A 22,322-nucleotide genomic window follows, 5' to 3' on the forward strand; every position below is an offset into this window, starting at 1 on the left:
GCTTTATTAAGCCAAGGGAATTTAAAAACATACTATCAGATTAAAAGTCAAAATGTCTTGAAATTGAAAAGCAATAATGATTATGTTTATCTTTGCTGTGGAATTCCAATTCTGTGGAATAGGTACGGGATGAAATGAGGAAGCATGTTACCTAACTAATTCCCTAAAATCAGGTAGGTAATCATCTCGACAGCAACAAGGTCAAAATAGAACTCTTCAGTTTATAAGTCATTTTGTCCTTCAAGATTTTGCCATCTTAATGAAGGTAAGTATGTAGGCATGGTAGAGGTGGGGAGTGGAAGACGACTCAGGTAAAAATTTAGGTAAATATTAAATGATAAAAGGTGTACAGTGTATAATCAACTGTTAAATACAGACTCAAAGCAAGAAGCCAAAATAGAACGGCCGGATTGACCTTGTGTGAAAAGGAGAATTGAATTTAATCCTGATTGCTTGATTGAAGAGATGGAGTACAAGGAAGAGCATTTAGGTGATAATTAACACCATACTGTGGTGAGAGGTGGACTGAATGGAGCTATTTTTTTGACTGCAGTGGAACAATTTTGCTGTCCTGCAGTGAACACAAGGTAGGGTGGGTTAGACTGTAGAGGGCTTGGAAAAATCACAAAGAGCATATTTAATCTCACAGGCAATAGGAAAGCAGATTACTGAGCTGGCAATGACACGATGAAAAAGATTAGAGACAGGCTATGAAACTCTGATAAGAATTCATGAATGAATTAATATAAGAATTCATTATATTTACATAGGGATATTATGGACAAGCCAGATTTAAAAAGATATTTTGAAGGAAGATCTCAAATGCTATTAAATCTTCCTTCAAAATATCTTTTAAAATCTGGCTTGTCCATAATATTGAGTTGGACTATGAAGAAAGCTGAGTGCCGAAGAATTGATGCTTTTGAACTGTGGTGTTGCAGAAGACTCTTGAGAGTCCCTTGGACTGCAAGGAGATCCAACCAGTCCATTCTGAAGGAGATCAGTCATGGGTGCTCTTTGGAAGAACTGATGCTCAAGCTGAAACTCCAATACTTTGGCTACCTCATGTGAAGAATTGACTCATTGGAAAAGACTCTGATGCTGGGAGGGATTGGGGGCAGGAGGAGAAGGGGACGACAGAGGATGAGATGGCTGGATGGCATCACTGACTCGATGTATGTGTTTGAGTGAACTCCGGGAGTTGGTGATGAACAGGGAGGACTGGTGTGCTGCAAGTCATGGGGTCTCAGAGTCGGATACAACTGAGCAACTGAACTGAACTGAACTGACTGAGATAGTTACAGGTAGGCATGAGCTTCCTGGTAGCTCAGATAGTAGAGAATCTGCCTGCAATTTAGGAGACCAATGTTCGATCCCGGGGTTGAGAAGATATCCTGGAGAAGAGAATGGCAACCCACTCCAGTATTCTTGCCTGGAGAATTCCAAGGAGAGAGGAGTTTGGTGGGTGAGCTACAGTCTATGGGGTCACAAAGGGTCGGACACAACTGAGCAACTAACACACATATACAGACGGCATAAAGAAGAATTTAAGAATTTAAGAATCTTCATTTAAGAAATGAAGATATTACTCAGCCCTTTCCTTGCTGTGAAATAAAATTCTCCTGGGGAATGCTATAATATTGTCCAATGTAGCACAGCATAAGGGTGCTGATGCAGATTCCATCAAGATTTCATATGAATAATTTTTTGTTTTTAAAATAGTTGATTCAGAGTTGAGGCTCCTTTTAAAGAGAAGCTTGTTTAACATTCTAAAGCAACGATTCTTGAGGGTTCATGAGGTCAAAGAAATTTTCAAAATAATTCTAAGATGTAATTTGTAATTTTCACTTTCATAAGTGTACACAACAGAGTTTACCAGGGGCTACATTTTGTGTGATATTGCATAGACTGAATGCAGAAGCAGATGAGAATACACCTGTTTTTTTTTATTAGGCCAGATGTTAAAGAGTTTTGTAAAAATGAAAACAATTTCACTCTTCACAGGAGATTTTTTTTTTTGTAATATATAGTTATCCATAATTTAAAATGTTATTTAGTTATTTATGCTAACATGTCATGTGCCTTTTGTTATCTTCAAATAAACAGGTCATTATTTTTTACATTTCTCAGTTTTAATTTCTAGTATAGCAAATGACAGTAATACAAGAAATAGCCCAGAGAAACAAAAATTCTTCAGGATCCTCAATAATTTTTAGGAGTATAAAGAGGTCATGGGGTCAGTATGTTTGAGAACATTTCCTCTAAAGTGATACTCTCCAAGAGTGGCTAAAAGAGAGAAAAAGATTTTCCTCTGACTAGGCTATCTATGTTCCTTATGTTGTTACCAACTAGTCTCCCATCATAGTGATGTGAGAGAAGTTAAATTCCTCTCAATCGCTTTTCTATCTTATCACTTACTTCTCATCTCCATGCTTGAGTTTCTAAATAGCAAGTAATGATATTTCTTACCTGTGCTCAATAGCTTCCTAGGAGAGGAAACGTGATCTGAACGGTTTGAGGTCCTTTTCTTTTCCTTATAGAAGACGGCAGCCCCTTCAGCAGCAGAAGCAGACCGCCAGGAGAGCTGAAAGCACTGGAAAGCAGAACTCTCTGCCGGTCCGGATCCGACTGCTGTCTGGGAAGGAGGGGGCGTAACCCGAGGGAGAAAGGAGGAAGAAGGTGGAGGGAGGAGACTATTCTGGCACGCCTAGGACCCGCCTTCAAACGGGGCCTGTTTCCTAAGGCAGTGAAACCTGAAACAGTGTCAGAGAATAAGGATATTTCTTTTAGTATAAAATCATGTTAATGAAATCATTTCTTCTGTTGCAGTTCTGGCCCTTCAAAGTTTGTACCTCTTTCCAAGGTACACCCAAACACTTAAGAAAAAAAAAAAAGCACCTGCTTGGTCAATCAGAAGCATTTTTCTCACATTAATTTTTCTCTCCTGAGACTTTCTCTTCAGGCTTTAGTGCATTTTCTCATCTAACTGAGCTGAATACCATGGGATGGCAGAAGCGGAAAACGATTTAACAACTGAACATCAGTGATGAATAATCTGCCCTAGGAGGGTAAGTCCTGTAATGTAACCACCCCACTTAAAATGAAACTGGTAAACAGCAGAGTGTTACTATCACAGCCTTGGAAATAACTAAGGGAAATAAGTTTCTTAGCTATTTTCTCTTGAACATGTGCTAAATTGCATTACCTTGCTAGCAAGGGAATTAGCACAGTGATTTTTTTTTTCCCGCTTTTTTTGCCAGTTCAGAGACTGTATGGAAACAGGGGTTCTAGAATTAGGAAACAAAACGTTTATAAAAACAGCTAGTTGAGCTGTTTTCGTTGTTGTTGCTTGTGTGTTTTTTTAGCTGTCAACAAGATAGGGTTTTCATTTCATAACGTCAAAGAAACGTTATGAAACAGTAGTTATTACAAAGGAAGTCTAAGATAGGATGGTTGAGGGTGCTTGGTACAGTGATTATCAGAAGGGAAAAAAAAAGGCACACTTAAGAAACCAATGCAATATTGTAAAGCAATTATTCTCCAATTAAAAATAAATAATAAAAAGAGAAGTGTATGATGGGATTTTGCTGGTGGTTCACTGGTTAGGAATCTGCCTGCCAATGCAGGGAACAAGGGTTTAATCCCTGGTCTGGGAAGATTCCACATGCCCTGAGGTAACTAAGCCTGTGCATACAGCTACTGAGTGCAGGCACCCTAGAGCCAGTGCTTGGCAATGAGAAAAGCCACTGCAACAAGAAGCCCATGCACTGCAACCACAGAGTAACCCCCAGTTGCTACAACTAGAGAAAGCCTGCACGCAGCAATGAAGACTCAGCACAGCCATAAATAAGTAAAGAATTTTTGAAAACTTTAAATGTGTCACTAAAACTGATGACAGGTTTCATCCTCTGTGTTGTTCAGTTGGGTCAATTAGCACAAAAGCATTAAGTAGAGTCAAACTGTGATTTAAATAAGCAGAGCACCAAGCAAGTTAATTTTAAATGGCCCATTGCCAATTATTTCTCTCCAGTTGTAAAAGTGCATAATGCATAATTTACCCATTTCTTACTTTAGGGACAAACATTTTTTTCTTTGACATAGAGCAACCCAAATGTGTCTATGTCCTACCTACTTCATAGGGTTGTTTGTGAAAATTAAATGAGATGATAGCTCTTTGAATATTTTAAAGTGCTGGACAATTATAACCCTCTGCACCCTCCCATTTACTCTCACTCATGTATTTTATATAATGGAAAAAAGATTTTAAAAAGAAAATGGCCATGGTATCCTTTTAATCCGATGTAAGCATTTATGTATTAGGTGGAATCATTTTTCTTAGCCCAATGTGCTGCAGTCCATGGGGGTCACAGAGAGTCAGTCACAACTGAGCTACTGAACAACAACACAAATTTTTCCTGGAAATATTTTAATAAGTACATAACTACCTGTTTGGCTATCATGCAATGTGAAGGCTGGGAGAGGAATTAGATCAGTATCTCTCAGACTTTTGGATTTAATGGACCATTAAGAATAACAACAACAGTAATGATAATAATGAAAAGATAAACATTGATTGGATAACTTTATATTTTACCAATTAAGGGTATTAAAAATTTTTTTTAAAATTTTATATTTTTATTTCTTGAGAGGACACTTGAACACCAAAAAATTTAGGACATAGCATCAGAATGACAATGTTTTCCTTCATTTTTATCACAAATACAGAATGTTTCAATATACATTGCTACCAGGCCTAAGATGGTGATTAGAATCTTTAAAAAGACTATCAATTGTGTTCAGTTGCACCTACTCTTTTTTCAATTCCACCGACTGTAGCCCTCCAGTCTCCTCTATCCATGGGATTTTTCAGGCAAGAGTACTCCAGTGGGTTGCCATTCAGCTGCACATAATCATGTGGTCCAGTTTTATTGAATGACTTACATTTCACAATAATAGCAGCTCAAGGTAAACTGAGTCCCTTTTGCCTAGGAGTTGAAACAATTGGCTTTTTCACAAACAATAAATATATACACATAATACTTACAATTCTTTATAAAATAATTTTTTGGAAGCTGCCAATGAAGTCGACTAACATTTAAATAAGCCAAAGGGGGGGGGCACTAATAATATGCATACATCAAGTATAATTTGCTGAGGTGCAAGACTGTTGACCTGGAATTTACAGGAAGTGTTATTGACCTTTGTTTTATGAGGTGATAGATAGCATATTGAAAAGCAGAGACATTACTTTGCCAACAAAAGTCTGTCTAGTCAAGGCTTTGGTTTTTCCAGTGGTCATGTATGAAAGTGAGAGTTGGACTGTGAAGAAGGCAGAGCGCCGAAGAATTGATGCTTTTGAACCATGGTATTGGAGAAGACTCTTGAGAGTTCCTCGGACTGCAAGGAGACCCAACCAATCCATTCTGAAGGAGAGCAACCCTGGGATTTCTTTGGAAGGAATGATGCTAAAGCTGAAACTCCAATACTTTGGCCACCTCATGCGAAGAGCTGACTCATTGGAAAAGATTCTGATGCTGGGAGGGATTGGGGGCAGGAGGAGAAGGGGACGACAGAGGATGAGATGGCTGGATGGCATCACCGACTCCATGGACGAGAGTTTGAGTGAACTGCGGGAGTTGGTGATGGACAGGGAGGCCTGGCGTGCTGCGACTCATGGAGTCGCAAAGAGTCGGACACGACTGGGCAACTGAACTGAACTGAACTGAACTGATGGTTTTTATTTTCCTTCACAACTGAACATTAAATGTAGAATGTCTATCTTTTAAGTTGCAGGTCAAAGTCACCACATTAAAGCGCCCAATGAGAGTAAATTTCAAATACGTGAGCCACGTGTTACAAAATATTTTTTTGGAAGCTGCCAATCAAGTCGACTAAACTGAACATCAAGAATGGAATTTCTTAAAAAAACTATCATTCCCAAAGTTTGCTTGCACCAAAGAAAAGGAGGTGAAGAAACGGATGTTCTGGATACGGAAATCTCGGTTTGCTAAGGCACCGAAACTCAGGTTTACACCGTTCCGGCAAACAGACCATCTGCAACAGGATGTTACTTTTACTTGGAAAGTGGTGGTGGTGCGCTACTGCTTTGTGTTTCCTGTCTGAGGTTTCCAGAGGCTGGGACACACTGCCTTCCTCTGACAGTTCTTCTTGGTCTTTCTTTTTAAGGAAACATCCTCAGATTTCCCCCTTCTTCTCTAGACAAGCACTGGGGAAGCGAGAGTAGTTCTGTCTCACGAAGACTCCAAGCTGAAAGGCCGGCGGGGAGAAACCCCCTCTCAGTGGAGGCGGCGTGGGCGTGTCACGTGATCTGCGCGCTGCCTGCTGGGAAGGCCAACGCGGCAGCCTCCTCATTCCCGCGCTTCGGCCTAGGAGGAAGGTATGGGTCCTGGACTGATGTTGGAGTAGGGCAGCGGAGGATGAACGCCCAGAGGGTGTTCGTGTTGAGTGAAGCAGTGAGAGGGGGATGTTTCCTCGCAGGGTCTCTAGTGGGGCTGAAACGCTAGTGGGGAGGAAAGGAGAGGTGGGGTGGGTGGTGAGAAGCAAGGTAGGTGTGGTGGCGTGAGGGCCCCGGTGGGAAGAAAGAGAGGGTGAGGAGAAAACGATTGCTTAAGGCCGAGAAGTAGTACGTGGTAATGACGATGGCACCGGCCAGGTTGCACAGCCAGGGTCCGGGACTGTGAACGGTTATATATTGAAGGTGGAGGCCCAGTCTCTTGACCAGGTTCAGCTGAGGCCTTTAAAGTGAAAGTCGTGAAAGTGTCAGTCGCTCAGTCACGTTGGACTCTTTGCGACCTCATGGACTTTGGCCCCCCCAGACTCCTCTCTCCATGGGATTCTCCAGGCAAGAATACTGGAGTGGGTTGCCATTTAGTCCTCCAGCTTATCTTCTTGACCCAGTGATGGAACACAGGTTTCCTGCATTGCAGGCAGATTATCTTCTGAGCCACCAAGGAAGCCCAAAACTGTGACAGAAAAAGTCATCTGTTTTTTACAGAAGCAGAATTACCTAATTAAAAGAGTTTTGATTTGATATACATGTATGTTCTTTGAGTGAGGCGAGAAGAGGTGTAAAAGGGAAGAGAGAAAGAGGAAGGGAGACAAGAACAAATCTCATGTTGGCTTCCCTGAAACAGTCTCTTAAACTTCCCAAGGCAAACCGAGCACTACTGTGCATGTGTAGTATTTTTTTTTTTTTAACAAATTAATGTTATAGCGCTTAAGTTTACATATTAGAAAGATACTGACAGCAGTGTAGAAGCACAGTTTGGAGTTTGCTGAACAGACATCTTTATTGTTTGTTGCTGCTGTCTTCATGTCATATATATGATTCTTAAATATGACTAAGCAAACAGATTCATTACAATATTCCAGGTCCACATAGTTTCTCAAAAAGCAAGCAAATTGATAACTTGAGTGTTGACAGGAATTCACATCTATTAAGATGAAGAGATATATCATTCTAGGTTTCAACATTTTCCAAGTTTAATCTTTCAGGCTCACAAGGTAATTATCTTCAGAATTTTTGAGAAAGCAATTTAAAACGAAAATTTAATGCTATATGAAGGTAAGATAGGACGGTAGAAAGAGAAGTCTCTTTTAGACTAGAAGAGATCTTGATTCTTCTAGTGGCCTAGTTTTACATGTTTGCATTTGGTCAGCTACTTCTGCCTCTATTGTTTCACCTCTGTAAAACTGAGATTGAATTAGATGAACTATAGGATTTTTTGGGCTTCCCTGGTGGCTCAGTGGTAAAGAATCTGCCTGCCAATGAAGGAGGTGCGGGTTTGATCTGTGGGTCAAAGATCAAACTGTGCGTCCAGAAGATCCCCTGGAGAAGGCAATAGCAACCCACTCCGGTATTCTTCCCCAGAAATTCCATGGACAGAAGAGCCTGGCTGGCTAAAGTCCACGGGATCTCGAAAGTCTCAAACATGAATTAGCGACTAAACAACCAATCAGCAAGATTTGTTTCAGCATTAAGATTTTGTGAAGGCAGAAAAATCTTTTAATGAATCCTGAAACAAAGTAGGAAGTGCCAAAGAGACTAGTGTGATTGTAGAAGGAGTAGGAGAAAATCACCAGACTGGTAGGCTGGCCCCAGGTGCTCTATCACACAATTTGAACTTCCTCTGGAGCCAATGAATGGTCAAGGAAAGGTTCTTTTAAGTGTAGGAATGCAGTAATCAGAGTTTTGAAAGATTGCCCAAACAGCAATTGGTAGGATGAAACAGAGGAGGGATAATTTGAGTAGTTTAGGTAAGTGATGAATAATGAGAGGCTAAACTAACAGTGACAGGAGGAGTGGAAAGACAGGGAAGGATTCAAGAGAGTTGTATCCTGGAGTTTGCACCTAAAATTGGCATTGCTTTAAACTTTGCAGTTCCTGCCTCCAGAATATGATGGCAAGTCAACTTGTAAAACCTGATACTAGAAATTGCAAGAGACCAAGAGAGTTAGAGGTAATCTTTATGCTTGTGGAACTTTACTCTTTAATATACTTCTCAAATTTCGTCATTTAAGATAATTCTGTTGATAAATGGAATTTAATGTCTTCATATTCCCAGAGCTGGTGGTGTCCCAGCAGGAACTATGTTGATTCCAGCAGCCTATTCACTAAGTATAGGCTTTCAGGAAACTAGTGGAAGGTTTCTTTGTGGTAATTTGTGATCTAGAGATAGAAGTGGACTCATGACTTTTGATATGTAGGACTTTAAATAGTTATTTTGATATATATTAATAAATAGGACACTTAGGTGCTATACCTACTGACATTTTTTGAAAAAGAGTACTATATCCTGCCATTCTTTACTGCTGCCCCTACCAATTGATCTGTTTACCTTTGAGACATTATTTGTTCCCTTAAAGATTATGTTAGCTTGCAAAAATTTGCAAGCATATGGCTGTTACCCAAATGAAAGTTTTGCTCTTTTGCTATGGCAGCATCTGCTGGCTACAGGAAACTTTTTCGTCAGGGGATAAATAGCATTTTCAAAGTCTAATGTAAATTTACAATAAAATGAACAAGTGATTATTAGGCCTACATTTCCAGCATGCTTGCTTTTTTCTGAAAGATGTTTTATTTGCTATTTTCTTTTTTTTTTTTTTAACAGAATGTATATATCTTAAGGATCTTATTAACTGCCTGTTTCCTTTACTTTCTTATATTAGCCTCAAATGCCAGATAGTCCACAGCTGTCCTCTCTTGGAAAATCAGATTCTTCTTTGTCTGAAAGCTCTGGACTATTTTATAAAGATGAAGCTCTGGAGAAAGACTTGAATGGTGATGTGTAAAGTGCTTATATTTCTATATATTGATTTTATAATATGGAAACTTTATTATAGTTCATAACTTAGTGATTTTTTTAAACAGATATGAGCAAGGAAATTAATCTAATGCTGTCAACATATGCAAAGATCTTAAGGCAAGTATTTATGGTATATTCTTTTGAGTCTTTATTTTAGACATAGAAGTTTCCCTCTGGAGGCTCCGTGATGGGAAGTTTAGCTCAGGGTCTAAAAAACCTATCTGGTAATTATAATTTTCAAATTTTTTATTCTGCCTCAGTTTCTTAAATTAGCTGGTTATTTTCAAAGACTAACTTTTCCACTAAATATCTTTTGTTTTGATACTCTCAGAGCTGAAATGAGGCTGGATATATTTTGTTTTCTAATTTGATGATAAAACACGTAAAATTTTATGAAAACATTTTCACAAAAATACCATTTGGTGAAGTTAAGCATAATAATAGAGCGATACTGAAGATAAATATTTATATTTATGAAATATTAAACATTATCAATATATATTTGAAGACTGAATTTAAGTATTCTATTGACCTGAAACTATCATGTTTTATAAGGTGTTTTTTTAGAGAACTACTGGGCAGTCACTGTTTTTAATAATAATGGTTTATGTGGCTGTTAAAATAATGTATGTAGTTTAATATTAGAATTATAATGTATAAGATACACATTCTGCTGTGTCAAAGGGACTTTGAGTAGTCAAAAATACTTGTGGAACTAATTTAACATATTGAGCAGTGTTGGTAAATTAATGAAGCCAACTACTGTACAAAGCAATTTAAATGAAATAGCTAACAAATATAGCATAATAAAGCACATCATTTTGATGGTATGTTTAGATATTATGACTGTTTGGTTTACCATAAAACCTTTTTTCCCCTTAGTGAGAGAGCAGCAGTAGATGCATCTTATATTGACGAGATAGATGGACTCTTCAAAGAAGCCAATACTATTGAAAACTTTCTAATACAGAAAAGAGAGCTCCTGAGACAGAGGCTTACAGTGATTGCAAACACTCTACACAGATAAAATTGTGTACTTAAAATAAGCTGAGAATTTAAGCTCATTATTGTTTTAAGAATGACATTTGTGCTCTGAATGTGCTCTAGTTGTTAAAAAAAAAGTATACCTTAAATATAGAAGGGGAAACTTCTTAAATTTCTTTTCTAGATTTAAAAGCATTAAGCTGGACATTAATATGAAGTATGTAGCCTTTCTTTTGAAGTCTAATATTTGGCATATTTTGTAAAAGTGTAAATTTTTTCTTAAACATCCTGGCCTTTCTTAAATTTATAAAAGAAGACTCAGTGGATTAATTTGATAATATTTAACAATATTGTACTTTTTCTTTTAGAATATTTTGTTTAAATAGTAGATAGAGATTTAAGGTATCTTTCATGGTTAGAATTGAAAAGAAATTAAAACCTAAAAGTAATCTGTCCAGTTTCTCAATATGTAAACTGTGCTATTGCTATTTAATGTTACCATATGATTATTTTCACTAATATTATTATACAATGTTAATAAAAATTTGTTTTATTATCATGTTGTTTTTATTATCATATGTTAGAGAAGGAAATGGCAACCCATTCCAGTATTCTTGTCTGGAAAATCTCATGGACAGAGGAGCCTGGTGGCCTACAGTTCATGGGGTCACAAAGAGTTGGACACAACTGAGCAACTGAGCACAATAAAAATTTGGTTTCAAATTATCTTGTGGTAAAATAAAAACTAGAAATTTGTAACCAGAACTTTATATGAATTGACTTTTTTACACATTAACAGTATCAGTGGTGCAGTTAATGAAGTATATTTAGAAGCCTTAGCAAGCTATGTGGTATGGGATAAAGATTAGTGGTCCAAAAGTAAAGAGATTGGTTAAACAAGTTAGCCTTAGCGAGTCATTTCAGTCCTGTTATAATTCAGGAATTGAATTTGGACTAGGAAATCTCTAATATTTTTCTAGTAAAAAAGTCCTCCCTTTGAGGAGAGTTCGGGAAGAATGGATACATGTATATCTGTGAACCAGTCCCTTCACTGTTCACCTAAAACTCACATTATTAATCAGCTATACTCCAATACAAAACAAAAACTGTTTTAAAAAAAATCTACGTTGTTGGAAGGTACTATGACTTTAATGAAAACTCTTAATATGCTATGTATAATTTATATAATAACTATATTGATCAGATTTTAAAAAATCAACACTCACTGTTCAATCATATGGACAATTCTATCTATTATATGTGTATTTTGCCTGTATAAGTAATCACAAATTTGGATATATATTTAGACAGTACCACAGGGAATTTGGTATTCTTCAGGCGGACAGCAGGGATTCCCTGGTGGCTCAGATGGTAAAGCATCTGCCCTCAATGCAGGAGACCTGGGTTCGATCCCTGGGTCGGGAAGATCCCCTGGAGAAGGAAATGGCAACCCACTCCAGTACTCTTGCCTAGAAAATTCCATGGATGGAGGAGCCTGGTGGCCTACAGTCCACGGGGTTGCAAAGAGTCAGACACGACTGAGCGACCTCACTCACTCAAGTGGACAGCATGTTTGCCCTGCTGCCTTCTAAATGTTAAAATCTCATTTCATCAATTACTACCTTAAGGCATATATACCATGTAAGATAAATATTCATACAAGAAAGGATTGAAAACAATAATGTAATATTTACTAAGTATATTGGTTACAGTGGAAAAATTATTTGCCTCATAGGCAGATATGTTAATGGCACAGGATAGGTTGGAGGTCAGTAAAGATTAGAAATAAGATTTTAAAAACTAAATGCAACAGGATGACCACATTTGAGTTGGTATGACAGATCTGTTGGATTTTGAGTTATCCTGTTGCCTTGCAGAGTTTTTTAATGTTTAACTGTGAAAATGACTGCTAACTTGGGCAGAAGCTAGCAACATTAAGAAATGTTCTTGAGTTATTTTTTTCTTAAATATGTTATTAATGTAAAAGATAAGGCTAGCATTGTTTCAGAGTAGATTTTGATTTCGTATTATATTTATTATACCTTTTTTTTTTCTTTTTGCTGTGGCATATGGGATCTTAGTTCCCTGACCAGGGATGAAACCATGCCTCCTGCATAGGAAGTGCGGAGGCTTAACCACAGGATGGCCAGGGAAGTTCCAATATTTGTTATATCTTAATAGGGTCACCATTGCTTGGTATCTGGTTCTTCCCTGTGCACGTTAAATTTGATCATTTCATTGGGTATATGTTTAAGACTAGAGAATGACTTTCAGTCACAATGTTATTTACCGATCAGAACAGACACCTCCTAGGGAAGAAGTTCATGAAAGTCTAAATATGGCTTATTTTTAAATCAAATGATATCTTTGGTACCATCTACATGAGAATAATTATCTTACAACTGGAAATATGCTATTGCAGGAATATTTTTGCCCTTTAATTTACACTTGTCACTCATTTCAGTAAAATTTTGTAAGTTTATATGTTATTTTTCAATAATTACAAATCAAAATATATATTGAATTTCTTTATATCATGATCTGCTAGACACTGTAGGGAGTACAGAACTCTGTTCTCCCTTCTGACAAGTTTAACCACTCCTTTTTTAAAATTTTAAATTTATTTATTTTAATTGGAGGCTAATTACTTTACAATATTGTAGTGGTTTTTGCCATACATTGACATGAACTTCAGTACTTTGGCCACCTCATGTGAAGAGTTGACTCATTGGAAAAGACTCTGATGCTGGGAGGGATTGAGGGCAGGAGGAGAAGGGGACGACAGAGGATGAGATGGCTGGATGGCATCACTGACTCGATGGATGTGAGTCTGAGTGAACTCCGGGAGTTGGTGATGGACAGGGAGGCCTGGCGTGCTGCGATTCATGGGGTTGTAAAGAGTCAGACATGATCGAGCGACTGAACTGAACTGACATGAATCAGCCATGGGTGTACATGTGTTTCCCATCCTGAATCCCCCTCCCACCTCCCTCCCCATCCCATCCCTCAGGGTCATCCCAGTGCACCAGCCCTGAGCACCTTGTCTCATGCATCAAGGGAAGGAGTGGCACAATGAAATAGATACCCTGGGTCGCTGACTTAATCCGTGGACAGATCTGAAACAGGAAAGTTTAGAGAGGGAGACCACTGTTGGTGGTCCAATTACAGTATTTCAAACAGCAACTTATCATAAACAGGTTGTAGGGATGCTTGTCCTGAAAATGAGACTAAGAGAGATTGTACATGTTTTGAAGCCCCACCCCTCAACTGGGCTGGCGATCTGTTTCATATATGGTAATATATATGTTTCAATGCTATTCTCTCAAATCATCCCACCCTTGCCTTTTCCCACAGAGTCCAAAAGACTGTTCTTTACATCTGTGTCTCTTTTGCTGTCTCGTATATAGGGTCATTGTTACCATCTTTCTAAATTCCATATATATGCATTAATATACTATATTGGTATTTTATTTTTCTGATTTACTTCACTCTATAATAGGCTCCAATTTTATCTACCTTATTAGAACTGATTCAAATGCATTCTATTTAATGACTGTAACCACTCCTTTCTTGAAATACACTTACATGTCTTTGCTAGGAGGACATGATATGTCAGTGTTAAAAGTATTTCCTGGACCACCAGGAATTCCCTGGTGTTCCAGTGGATAAAATCCACCTGCCAATGCAGGAGACACGGGTTCAGTCCCCGGTCCAGGAAGATTCCACATGTTATGGAGCAACTAAGCCCATGTGCCACCACTACTGAGCCTACATACAGGCTGTAACTACTGAAGCCCATGTGCCTAGAGCTTATGTTCCACAGCAAAAGTCACCGCAATGAGAAGCCTGTGCACTGCAACTAGGGAAAGCCCATGTGCAACAACGAAGACCCAGTGCAGTCATAAATAAATTCTGTGGCCCTGCTATTAACTCCTTTTAGCGGGAGTTATTGGAAGGCTTTGGCAAGGGGATCCCAGAGGTAGATTTTGAAATGGGGTTTTGAAAAGGAAAGAGGGAGGGTATTTCAGGCAGGGAAAAGTTTGTTTAAAGGCACAGAAGAATAAAAACACTTGGCAAATCATTTTACTGGACTGAGAATTCACAAAAAGGAATAGTGTATCACCTATATTGCTAGAGAGCAAGATAGAATCTGTTCTCAACTTGTAGCACAGTATTAGATTGGAGCTCAGAAATATTTGTTATATTAATAAAATGATGTATGGTTATTTGTTTTTAAGGGTATACCTTCACAGGGCTTTATTCATATTAGATTGTTGAGGATGTTCTGTAAATTAAGTGAACAGGAAACGAAAGATGAAATGCTAGAAGGGCAGAAAGAAAAAGGATGAAAAGTAGATTGTGGCCAGATTGTAGAGTCTTGTTGTCAGACTAAACTTGGACTTTATTCTGTAAAGGAAATCTGAATCATTCAGAGGGAAGGAGTGGCACAATGAAATTGATACCCTGGGTCAACTGATTTAATCAGTGGACAGATTTGAAAGAGGAAAGTTTAGAGAGGGAGACCACTATTGGTGGTCCAATTTCAGTATTTCAAGCAGCAACTTATCATAAACAGGTTGTAGGGATACTAGTCCTGAAAATGAGACTAAGAGAGATTGTACATGTTTTGAAGCCCCACCCCTCAATCCCCAACCCCACCCCTTCCTATTCTGTCAGTGAGCCAAGGACAGCCCAGGAAGTGAGTTTTTGACTGTTAGTCAGCATGAGGATTTGGGAATCACAGGATCTGCTGCTGCGGAACTCAACACAAAAATGTTTCCTGAACTCTTTCTACGTTCAGTCAGCAGCTTTTCTACCATTGCAGTTGATTTCCTTTCTATGATATTACGCCGGATCCCAGGTAGGGGATTTGCCCCTTCCTTCTCTTCTCTCTCCTTTTCCTGAACTTAGGACTCTGTGCCTCTTTCTTGAAGAATACCAGAGGCTTCTGAAGTTTCCCAGTCTGTGTGGAACAGATTCAGGCAGCAACACTGCAGAGGTGGGAGTTAAAGGAGAGTTAAGTCAGGATTTGTTAACTTGTCAGGCAAACAGCCTTTCTGTTTGTAGATTTTATGCAACATACAGGGGCAGGATTCAGGGTTTAGAAATACTCTTGGATCTGCAATAGGAAAAATATTCACTATTCACCATGAGAAAGTCCTAAATAGTGAATATTTTTCCTATTGCAGATCCAAGAGAATTTCTAAACCCTGAATCTCGCCCCTGTATGTTGCATAAAATCTACAAACAGAAAGGCTGTTTGCCTGACAACAAGTTAACAAATCCTGACTCACTCTCCTTTAACTCCCATCTCTGCAGTGTTGCTGCCTGAATCTGTTCCACACAGACTGGGAAACTTCAGAAGCCCCTGGTATTCTTCAAGAAAGCAAAAATATTCACTATTTAGGACTTTCTCTTGGAACCTTCCCTGGTAGCTCAGAGGTTAAAGCATCTGCCTGCAATGCAGGAAACCTGGGTTCGATCCCTGGGTCGGGAAGATCCCCTGGAGAAGGAAATGGCAACCCAGTCCAGTGTTCTTGCCTGGAGAATCCCATGGACAGAGAAGCCTGGTGGGCTGCAGTTCAGGGGGTTGCAAAGAGTCGGACACAACTGAGCGACTTAACTTAACTTAGGACTTTCTCAACTAAAAATCACTGCTACATCTTCTAATGTAAATGTTTGGTTTTACTATTTGCATTCTGGTGGACTTCTTTAAAAACTCTATTTAACACTTCCAAGTATTACACCGTGCTGCCTCTTAAAGGGAGTAGCATTTGAGATAGACTTTGAACAACAGATAAAACTTCCTTAGGGATAGACTAGTGGGAAGGACATTTAGGGTGAGAGTGAATTTTGTTTGGGAAATAAGTAAATAGTTTGATTTGACTGAATTGGTTACTTACAGGGCTTCCCAGATGGCGCTAATGGCAAAGAACCCGCCTGCCAATGCGGAAGATGTAAGAGATGTGGGGTTCTATCCCTGGGTTGGGAAGGTCCCCTGGATAGGGAAATGGCACCCACTCTAGTGTTCTTGCCTGGAGAATCCCGTGGACAAAGGAGCCTGGCAGGCTACAGTCCATAGGGTTGCAAAGAGTTGGACACAACTTAGTATGTATGTGCTTTGAGCCTACATCTCTGAGAAGGTCTCAAGTGCTCTAAACTGAATTTTTGCAAGATTTTAAAGAATTGGGATAATAGATACAATGTTGTAAAATATTTTGCTAAAAGACTAGTATCCCTATGTTTTTCTAGTTTAGACTTCTATATCACTGTTAGTTTTATGATTTAAAATGAAAGATTATCTTATAGTATCCAATTAATTATGTACTTGACCACCCCTCTGTGTTAGGCAATACTGCCTGTGAACACTGAATACGTATGAAATAATAGGGACAATTTTCAGCTCTCTATTTTAAAATAATTTTTTTTGTGGCTTTTGAATTTGAGGTAATTTCAGAACAGGTATCAGTGCGTTATTTAATTTATAACAGCTCTTTCCTAGGAAATGCCATGTACGTTCATGTGTATACCATTAAAATAGAAGAAATTAAGTTTCAGATCCCATTACATTCACATAAATCCTGTGAAATCTTTAGAATCACATTCTAGTCTGTCAGAAGTACTGAGATTAATGTAATTGTGATAATATCAAATGGTGGTTATTTATATTTCTTTATTTAATTTTTTAAGCTGTGTGGCATGTGGGGATTTTAGTTCCCCAACAGGGATCAAACCCATACCCTTGCAGTGAAAGCTCAAAGTCTTCATTAACCACTAGACTGCCAGGGAAGTCCTGGGCATTTTTTACTAAACAATGAGATGTAGCTATTAGCACATCTGTGGTTAACATGTAGATTCAGTCTTGTGAAAAGACCTGCATTGTTCAACTATGAGAAATGATAGCAATGGTAATTAAAGTCCTAAGTTAATTAAGCAGATTTGTTCTGCAGGAACACAAAAAGGATTGCGGTTCACAAGTGGAGAACTGAAGAGTTGATGGTCTGAAAATAAGGAAGGAGACGAATTTAGAGACTGTATTTGGTGATAGGTTTACATTTTCCTTACCAGTAGATGAGACTGTCTATGGAGAAACAGGCATGTTTATAGAAGACTGATACAATTTTTGTGCTTTTGATTTCCTCTTCACAGTTTTGAAGAAGTACATGGAACAGACTCATCAGAAAACAGTGATCTTTAGTCAGGGGAAGACTCTTCCATGCATTGCACCGCTTCTAACCACGGTGGAAGAGACTCTGCAGGTCGTCTCAGCTCGAGTCCAGGGACATTTTCCTGAATGGCTCAATGGCTATCTACTGCGTGTTGGACCTGGGAAATTTGAGTTTGGGAAGGATAAGTAAGCGTTGATTTTGGAGAACAGTTTAGTTTTCTTAGCATGGGCTCTTTCTATGTAATGTGCATAATATCTGCTTCCTCTCTAAAGCTAACATTGCTACACAATCCCTTTGATCACAGCTAAGGAAACTATAGCTTACAGGAAAAAAAAAAATGGAGATTTTAATTCTTCTTTAGAAGTCCTGACTTCTGCTTTGCAGACTGTTATAAATTTTAAGTCATCTGAAAGTTTAAAATAGAAGTGTCAGAAACTATCTATGTGACTACTGAGCTCTGTTTCATCACAAGTTCCTGGAGGAAGGGGCACTGTCTTCACTTCATACCACTCTCTTACCCAGTACTCCCCAGACACAGTGGCTCTTTCAGTTCCTCAAACCAGGAATGTTTATTTTTGCTCAAGGTCTTGGCATTGGCTGGCTTATCTCTCTTCCCAAGTCTGATTTTTGTCATTCAGATATCAGCTGAAATTTCACATCTTTTGAGCTTTCCCTGATCTCCCAATCTAAAGGTGCTGTTTTTTATATTATTTATTTTAATTATCTGCGTTATCAATAGCTAATGTATTTTTGCTTGTTTACTTATTAGCTGTGTTTTTCTCTAGATGGCAGTTTCATGATGGCAGGGACCTTTTCTTGATCAACCCGTATCTCCAGTATCTAGGATAGTGCTCTGTAGTTAAATAGCACTCAATATATATATGTAAGTAAATGAGAAGCCCAGCAACTCATTGATGTATCATTTCTCTGTGTGACTACTAGGGACATGAAGTGATGTGGAGAAACCATTGTGGTCGGGAAGAAATCTGCATTGCTTTAAACATTTAAAAATTTTAGAAACATTTTTTTTCATTGTGAAAGTTTTTACCTGTATTAAACTTTTTGAAATATAAAACCAAGTGAGGGAAAAGTGTGCACCACATCCTCTGTTAGCACTTTGAAATATTTCCTGCTGATCTTTCCCCCATCTCTATAGATTTGTTTTAAATAATTACAATCAAGTGAAAAAAATTTTTAGTGAGGTATAATTGACATGTTGGTTTCAGGTGTACAACATAATGATTCAATATTTGTATATATTGTGAAATTATCATCACAAGTCTAGTTAACATTCCTAACCATACATGTTAATAAAAATCTGTTTTTCTTATGATGAGAAGTTTTAAGATTTACTGTTGTACATACTGCGTGCTAAGTTGCTTCAATTGTGTCTGACTTTTTGCGACCCTATGGACTGCAGCCCACCAGGCTCCTCTGTCCATGGGATTCTCCAGGCAAGATACTGGAGTGGGTTGCCATGCCCTCCTCCAGGGGATCTTCCCGACCCAGGGATCAAACATGCTTCTCTTATGTCTCCTCTATTGGCAGGCAGGTTCTTTATCACTAGAGCCACCTGGGAAGCCAAAGATTTACTGTTAGCAACTTTCAAATATGCAATACAGTTTTATTAACTGTAATCTGACTCTGTACTTTACATCCCTTATTTATTTTTTTTCTGCTTAACTGATTTTAATAACATGACACGAAGCCCCTACAATTGATATAATTGTTCTGCAAAATACATAGATGAATACTGTCTTCTTTTAAAAATATAAAATAAATAAGCAAGACGTGAAAATAGGCAAGTTTCCATTAAATAAATGAAAAATTTAAAAAAAAGTTTTGCTTTCCATTTCATTTGAAGAAGCGAAATTATCATTTTAAACAATAATCAAGTTTATTAAACAAATTAAAAAAATTTTATAAAATGTTTAACTTTCATCAGCTTCAAGGTTTATGTTACTCCCAAATTTTGCATATAACTGAACTTTCAAATCTGCTAACACCCGCTGAATTGATTCCACTCTGGATTCTAAGGCGTCAATTTCTTCTTGCAAATTTTTCTTGGCTTCTTCTAACATTTCTTGTGTTTCTTCTTGAGAATGACTAATGAAAACATTGCCAATCTGATAAGGTATCATTAAGCAGTCGTCATCTGCAAGCATGATGTCCTCACAGGCATCTTCTAAATTCTGGAGTTGTTTCTTTTTTACTTCTATTTCTTCCTTCAGCTCTGTGATTCTACTTGTATTCCGTGCAAATTTGTTTATCTTTTGTTGATCCTCAAAAGTGACATTGACATCTTCCGCAGTCACCTTCTTCATGGTGGCCGCCATCTTGGGACTGCGCTACGGCGCGAGGCGGGGACCGCGGCAGAGTGCACCCGTGGCCCCGCGCCCGCCCTCGCTCGCCCTCGGCCCGGACCCGCGGCAGACGCAGCGCCGGCTCCACATCCCCCCGACCAGGCCTCCGGCTGCTCGCGCCCGGGCTCCCCTTATTTATTTTATAACTGGAAATAAATTTTCATCCCATTTACCTCTTGCAATAACCAATCTCTTTCAACCACCAACTTATTTTCTATGTCTGTGAGCTTGTTTTTCTTTCTTTCTTTTTAATCTTTAAGATTCTACATAAAAGTGAAATCATATAGTATTTGTCTTTTTCTGTCTGACTAATTTCACGTAGGATAATGCCCTCAATGCTACTCATGTTAAAAATGGCAACATTTTCTTCTTTTTTATGGTGGAGTAGTATTCCATTATGTGTATGTGTATTTACATATATTCAATTCAGTTCAGTTCAGTCGCTCAGTCATGTCTGACTCTTTGCAACCCCATGAATCGCAGCACGCCAGGCCTCCCTGTCCATCCAACTCCCGGAATTCACTCAAACTCACGTCCATCGAGTCGGTGATGCCATCCAGCCATCTCATCCTCTGTCGACCCCTTCTCCTCCTGCCCCCAATCCCTCCCAGCATCAGAGTCTTTTCCAAGGAGTCAACTCTTCCCATGAGGTGGCCAAAGTACTGGAGTTTCAGCTTTAGCATCATTCTTTTCAAAGAAATCCCAGGGCTGATCTCCTTCAGAAGGGACTGGTTGGATCTCCTTGCAGTCCAAGGGACTCTCAAGAGTCTTCTCCAACACCACAGTTCAAAAGCATCAATTCTTCGGCACTCAGCCTTCTTCACAGTCCAGCTCTCGCATCCATACATGACCACAGGAAAAACCACAGCTTTGACTAGATGGACCTTTGTTGGCAAAGTAATGTCTCTGCTTTTGAATATGCTATCTAGGTTGGTCATAACTTTTCTTCCAAGGAGTAAGTGTCTTTTAGTTTCATGGCTGCAGTCACCATCTGCAGTGATTTTGGAGCCCCCAGAAATAAAGTCTGACACTGTTTCCACTGTTTCCCCATCTATTTCCCATGAAGTGATGGGACCGGATGCCATGATCTTCGTTTTCTGAATGTTGAGCTTTAGGCCAACTCTTTCACTCTCCATTTTCACTTTCATCAAGAGGCTTTTTAGTTCCTCTTCACTTTCTGCCATAAGGGTGGTGTCATCTGCATATCTGAGGTTATTGATACATCTTGTTTGTCCACTCATCCATCCGTGGGCATTTAGGTTGTTTCCATATCTCAGCTATTATAAACAATGCTGCAGTAAACATGAGGGTGCATGCATCTTTTATGAGATAGTGTTTTTTATTTCTTTGGATTAATATCCAGTGGATCATATGGTAGTTCTGTTTTTAATTTTATGAGGATCCTCTATTTTTTGTGGCTTTGGTATTGGCTATACTAATTTATGTTTTCACCATCAATATGTAAGTGTTCTCTTTTCTCCACATCCTCCCCAACACTTGTTATTTCTTGTCTTTTTGATAGTAACCATTTTAACAGGTATGGTGTGGTATGTCACTGTAGTTTTGATTTTCATTTCCCTAATGATTAGTGATGTTGAGCATCTGTTCATATATCTGTTGACCATCTGAATGTCTTTTTTGTAAAATGTCTATTCAGATCTTTGGCCCATTTAAAAAATAGGTTTATGTGTCTTTTTGCTATTGAGTTGTATGAGTTTTAAAAAAAATATTTTAGATATTAACTGAATTTTTTGTCCTTATTTTAAAAATTTCATACTGTCTTAAGGCTTTTTATCTGTGTTGCTACAAATCTGAATGATTTACTTTTTTAGTGACTATCTAAATTTAACCTTTATTTAAAAACTTTCTTGTATTTATTTATGTTTTTTATTTTTAAAATTATGAACATATGATAACACATTTATAGGATACTTGGAAAATAAGGAACAAAGTTACAGTTAGTTCCACTATATGTTACAATTATTTTTTTAAATAGATAAAGTAAGATTTTTAGTTGGAGTTTCATATCAAGCTCTCAAAAACTAATAGAATGAATAGACAGAAAAATGTAAGATACAGTAGACCTGAAAAGCACTATGAACAAGTTCAGCATAATTAAGATTTATACAATTTTCACACAGTGGCAGGATACAAATTCCATTCAAGTTTCCATGGACTATGAACCAGGAGACACTGGAACATATCCAGGGACATAAAACAAGACACAAAAATTTCATAATCTAAAGGTACTGAAATGATATAGAGTCTGTTCTCTTATCACTGTGGAATTATGTTAGAAATCAATATCAAAAGATACTTGAAAATAACCCACATATTTTCAAGTGCAATGTGACATTTCATGAATCTTTGACTTAGTCATTGAAAGCCTTAATAAAGCTAAAAGACTGAAAAAAACACAGAGGGTGACTGACGCGAAGAAAGCCTTTAAATGAGAAATTAATATAAAAATGAGAAATTAA

The 22,322-nt window shown here is 38.2% G+C and overlaps 3 protein-coding genes and 1 pseudogene across 7 annotated transcripts in view; 2 read left to right on the plus strand and 2 right to left on the minus strand.

The window, feature by feature from the left end:
- Window positions 1-2,654, minus strand: part of IL18 (interleukin 18) — a 25,382-nt gene extending 22,728 nt beyond the window's left edge. The window contains exon 1 of one of the 2 annotated variants that reach the window (XM_069555008.1): window positions 2,470-2,654. The gene's annotated coding sequence lies outside the window, so the exon portion shown is untranslated. The remainder of the gene's footprint in view (window positions 1-2,469) is intronic. The other variant, XM_069555007.1, reaches the window with a different exon arrangement.
- Window positions 1,335-11,075, plus strand: TEX12 (testis expressed 12). 3 transcript variants are annotated; one of them, XM_069555038.1, is made up of 8 exons: window positions 2,734-2,863; window positions 2,950-3,068; window positions 5,788-6,093; window positions 6,187-6,397; window positions 8,402-8,480; window positions 9,190-9,301; window positions 9,392-9,443; window positions 10,209-11,075. In XM_069555038.1, the coding sequence occupies exons 5-8, from the start codon at window positions 8,418-8,420 to the stop codon at window positions 10,351-10,353; spliced, it is 372 nt and encodes a 123-aa protein (XP_069411139.1). In that variant the 5' UTR covers window positions 2,734-2,863; window positions 2,950-3,068; window positions 5,788-6,093; window positions 6,187-6,397; window positions 8,402-8,417; the 3' UTR covers window positions 10,354-11,075. The 3 variants fall into 3 exon arrangements, with proteins under 3 accessions (XP_069411138.1, XP_069411139.1, XP_069411140.1); XM_069555037.1 differs by having other exon boundaries at window positions 1,335-3,068; XM_069555039.1 differs by lacking the exon at window positions 5,788-6,093 and having other exon boundaries at window positions 2,741-2,863.
- Window positions 11,076-14,990: 3,915 nt separating this feature from the next.
- BCO2 (beta-carotene oxygenase 2) overlaps window positions 14,991-22,322 on the plus strand; it is a 69,456-nt gene continuing 62,124 nt past the window's right edge. For both annotated transcript variants that reach the window (XM_069554997.1, XM_069554998.1), the window contains exons 1-2: window positions 14,991-15,171; window positions 17,460-17,664. In XM_069554997.1, coding sequence (XP_069411098.1) covers window positions 15,084-15,171; window positions 17,460-17,664 — 293 coding nt within the window. In that variant the 5' untranslated portion in view covers window positions 14,991-15,083. The remainder of the gene's footprint in view (window positions 15,172-17,459; window positions 17,665-22,322) is intronic.
- LOC138421152 (prefoldin subunit 4 pseudogene) lies at window positions 19,358-19,838 on the minus strand (annotated as a pseudogene).

This window comes from Ovis canadensis, chromosome 15 (genome assembly GCF_042477335.2).
Source record: "Ovis canadensis isolate MfBH-ARS-UI-01 breed Bighorn chromosome 15, ARS-UI_OviCan_v2, whole genome shotgun sequence".
In the NCBI taxonomy this organism is placed as follows: domain Eukaryota; kingdom Metazoa; phylum Chordata; class Mammalia; order Artiodactyla; family Bovidae; genus Ovis; species Ovis canadensis.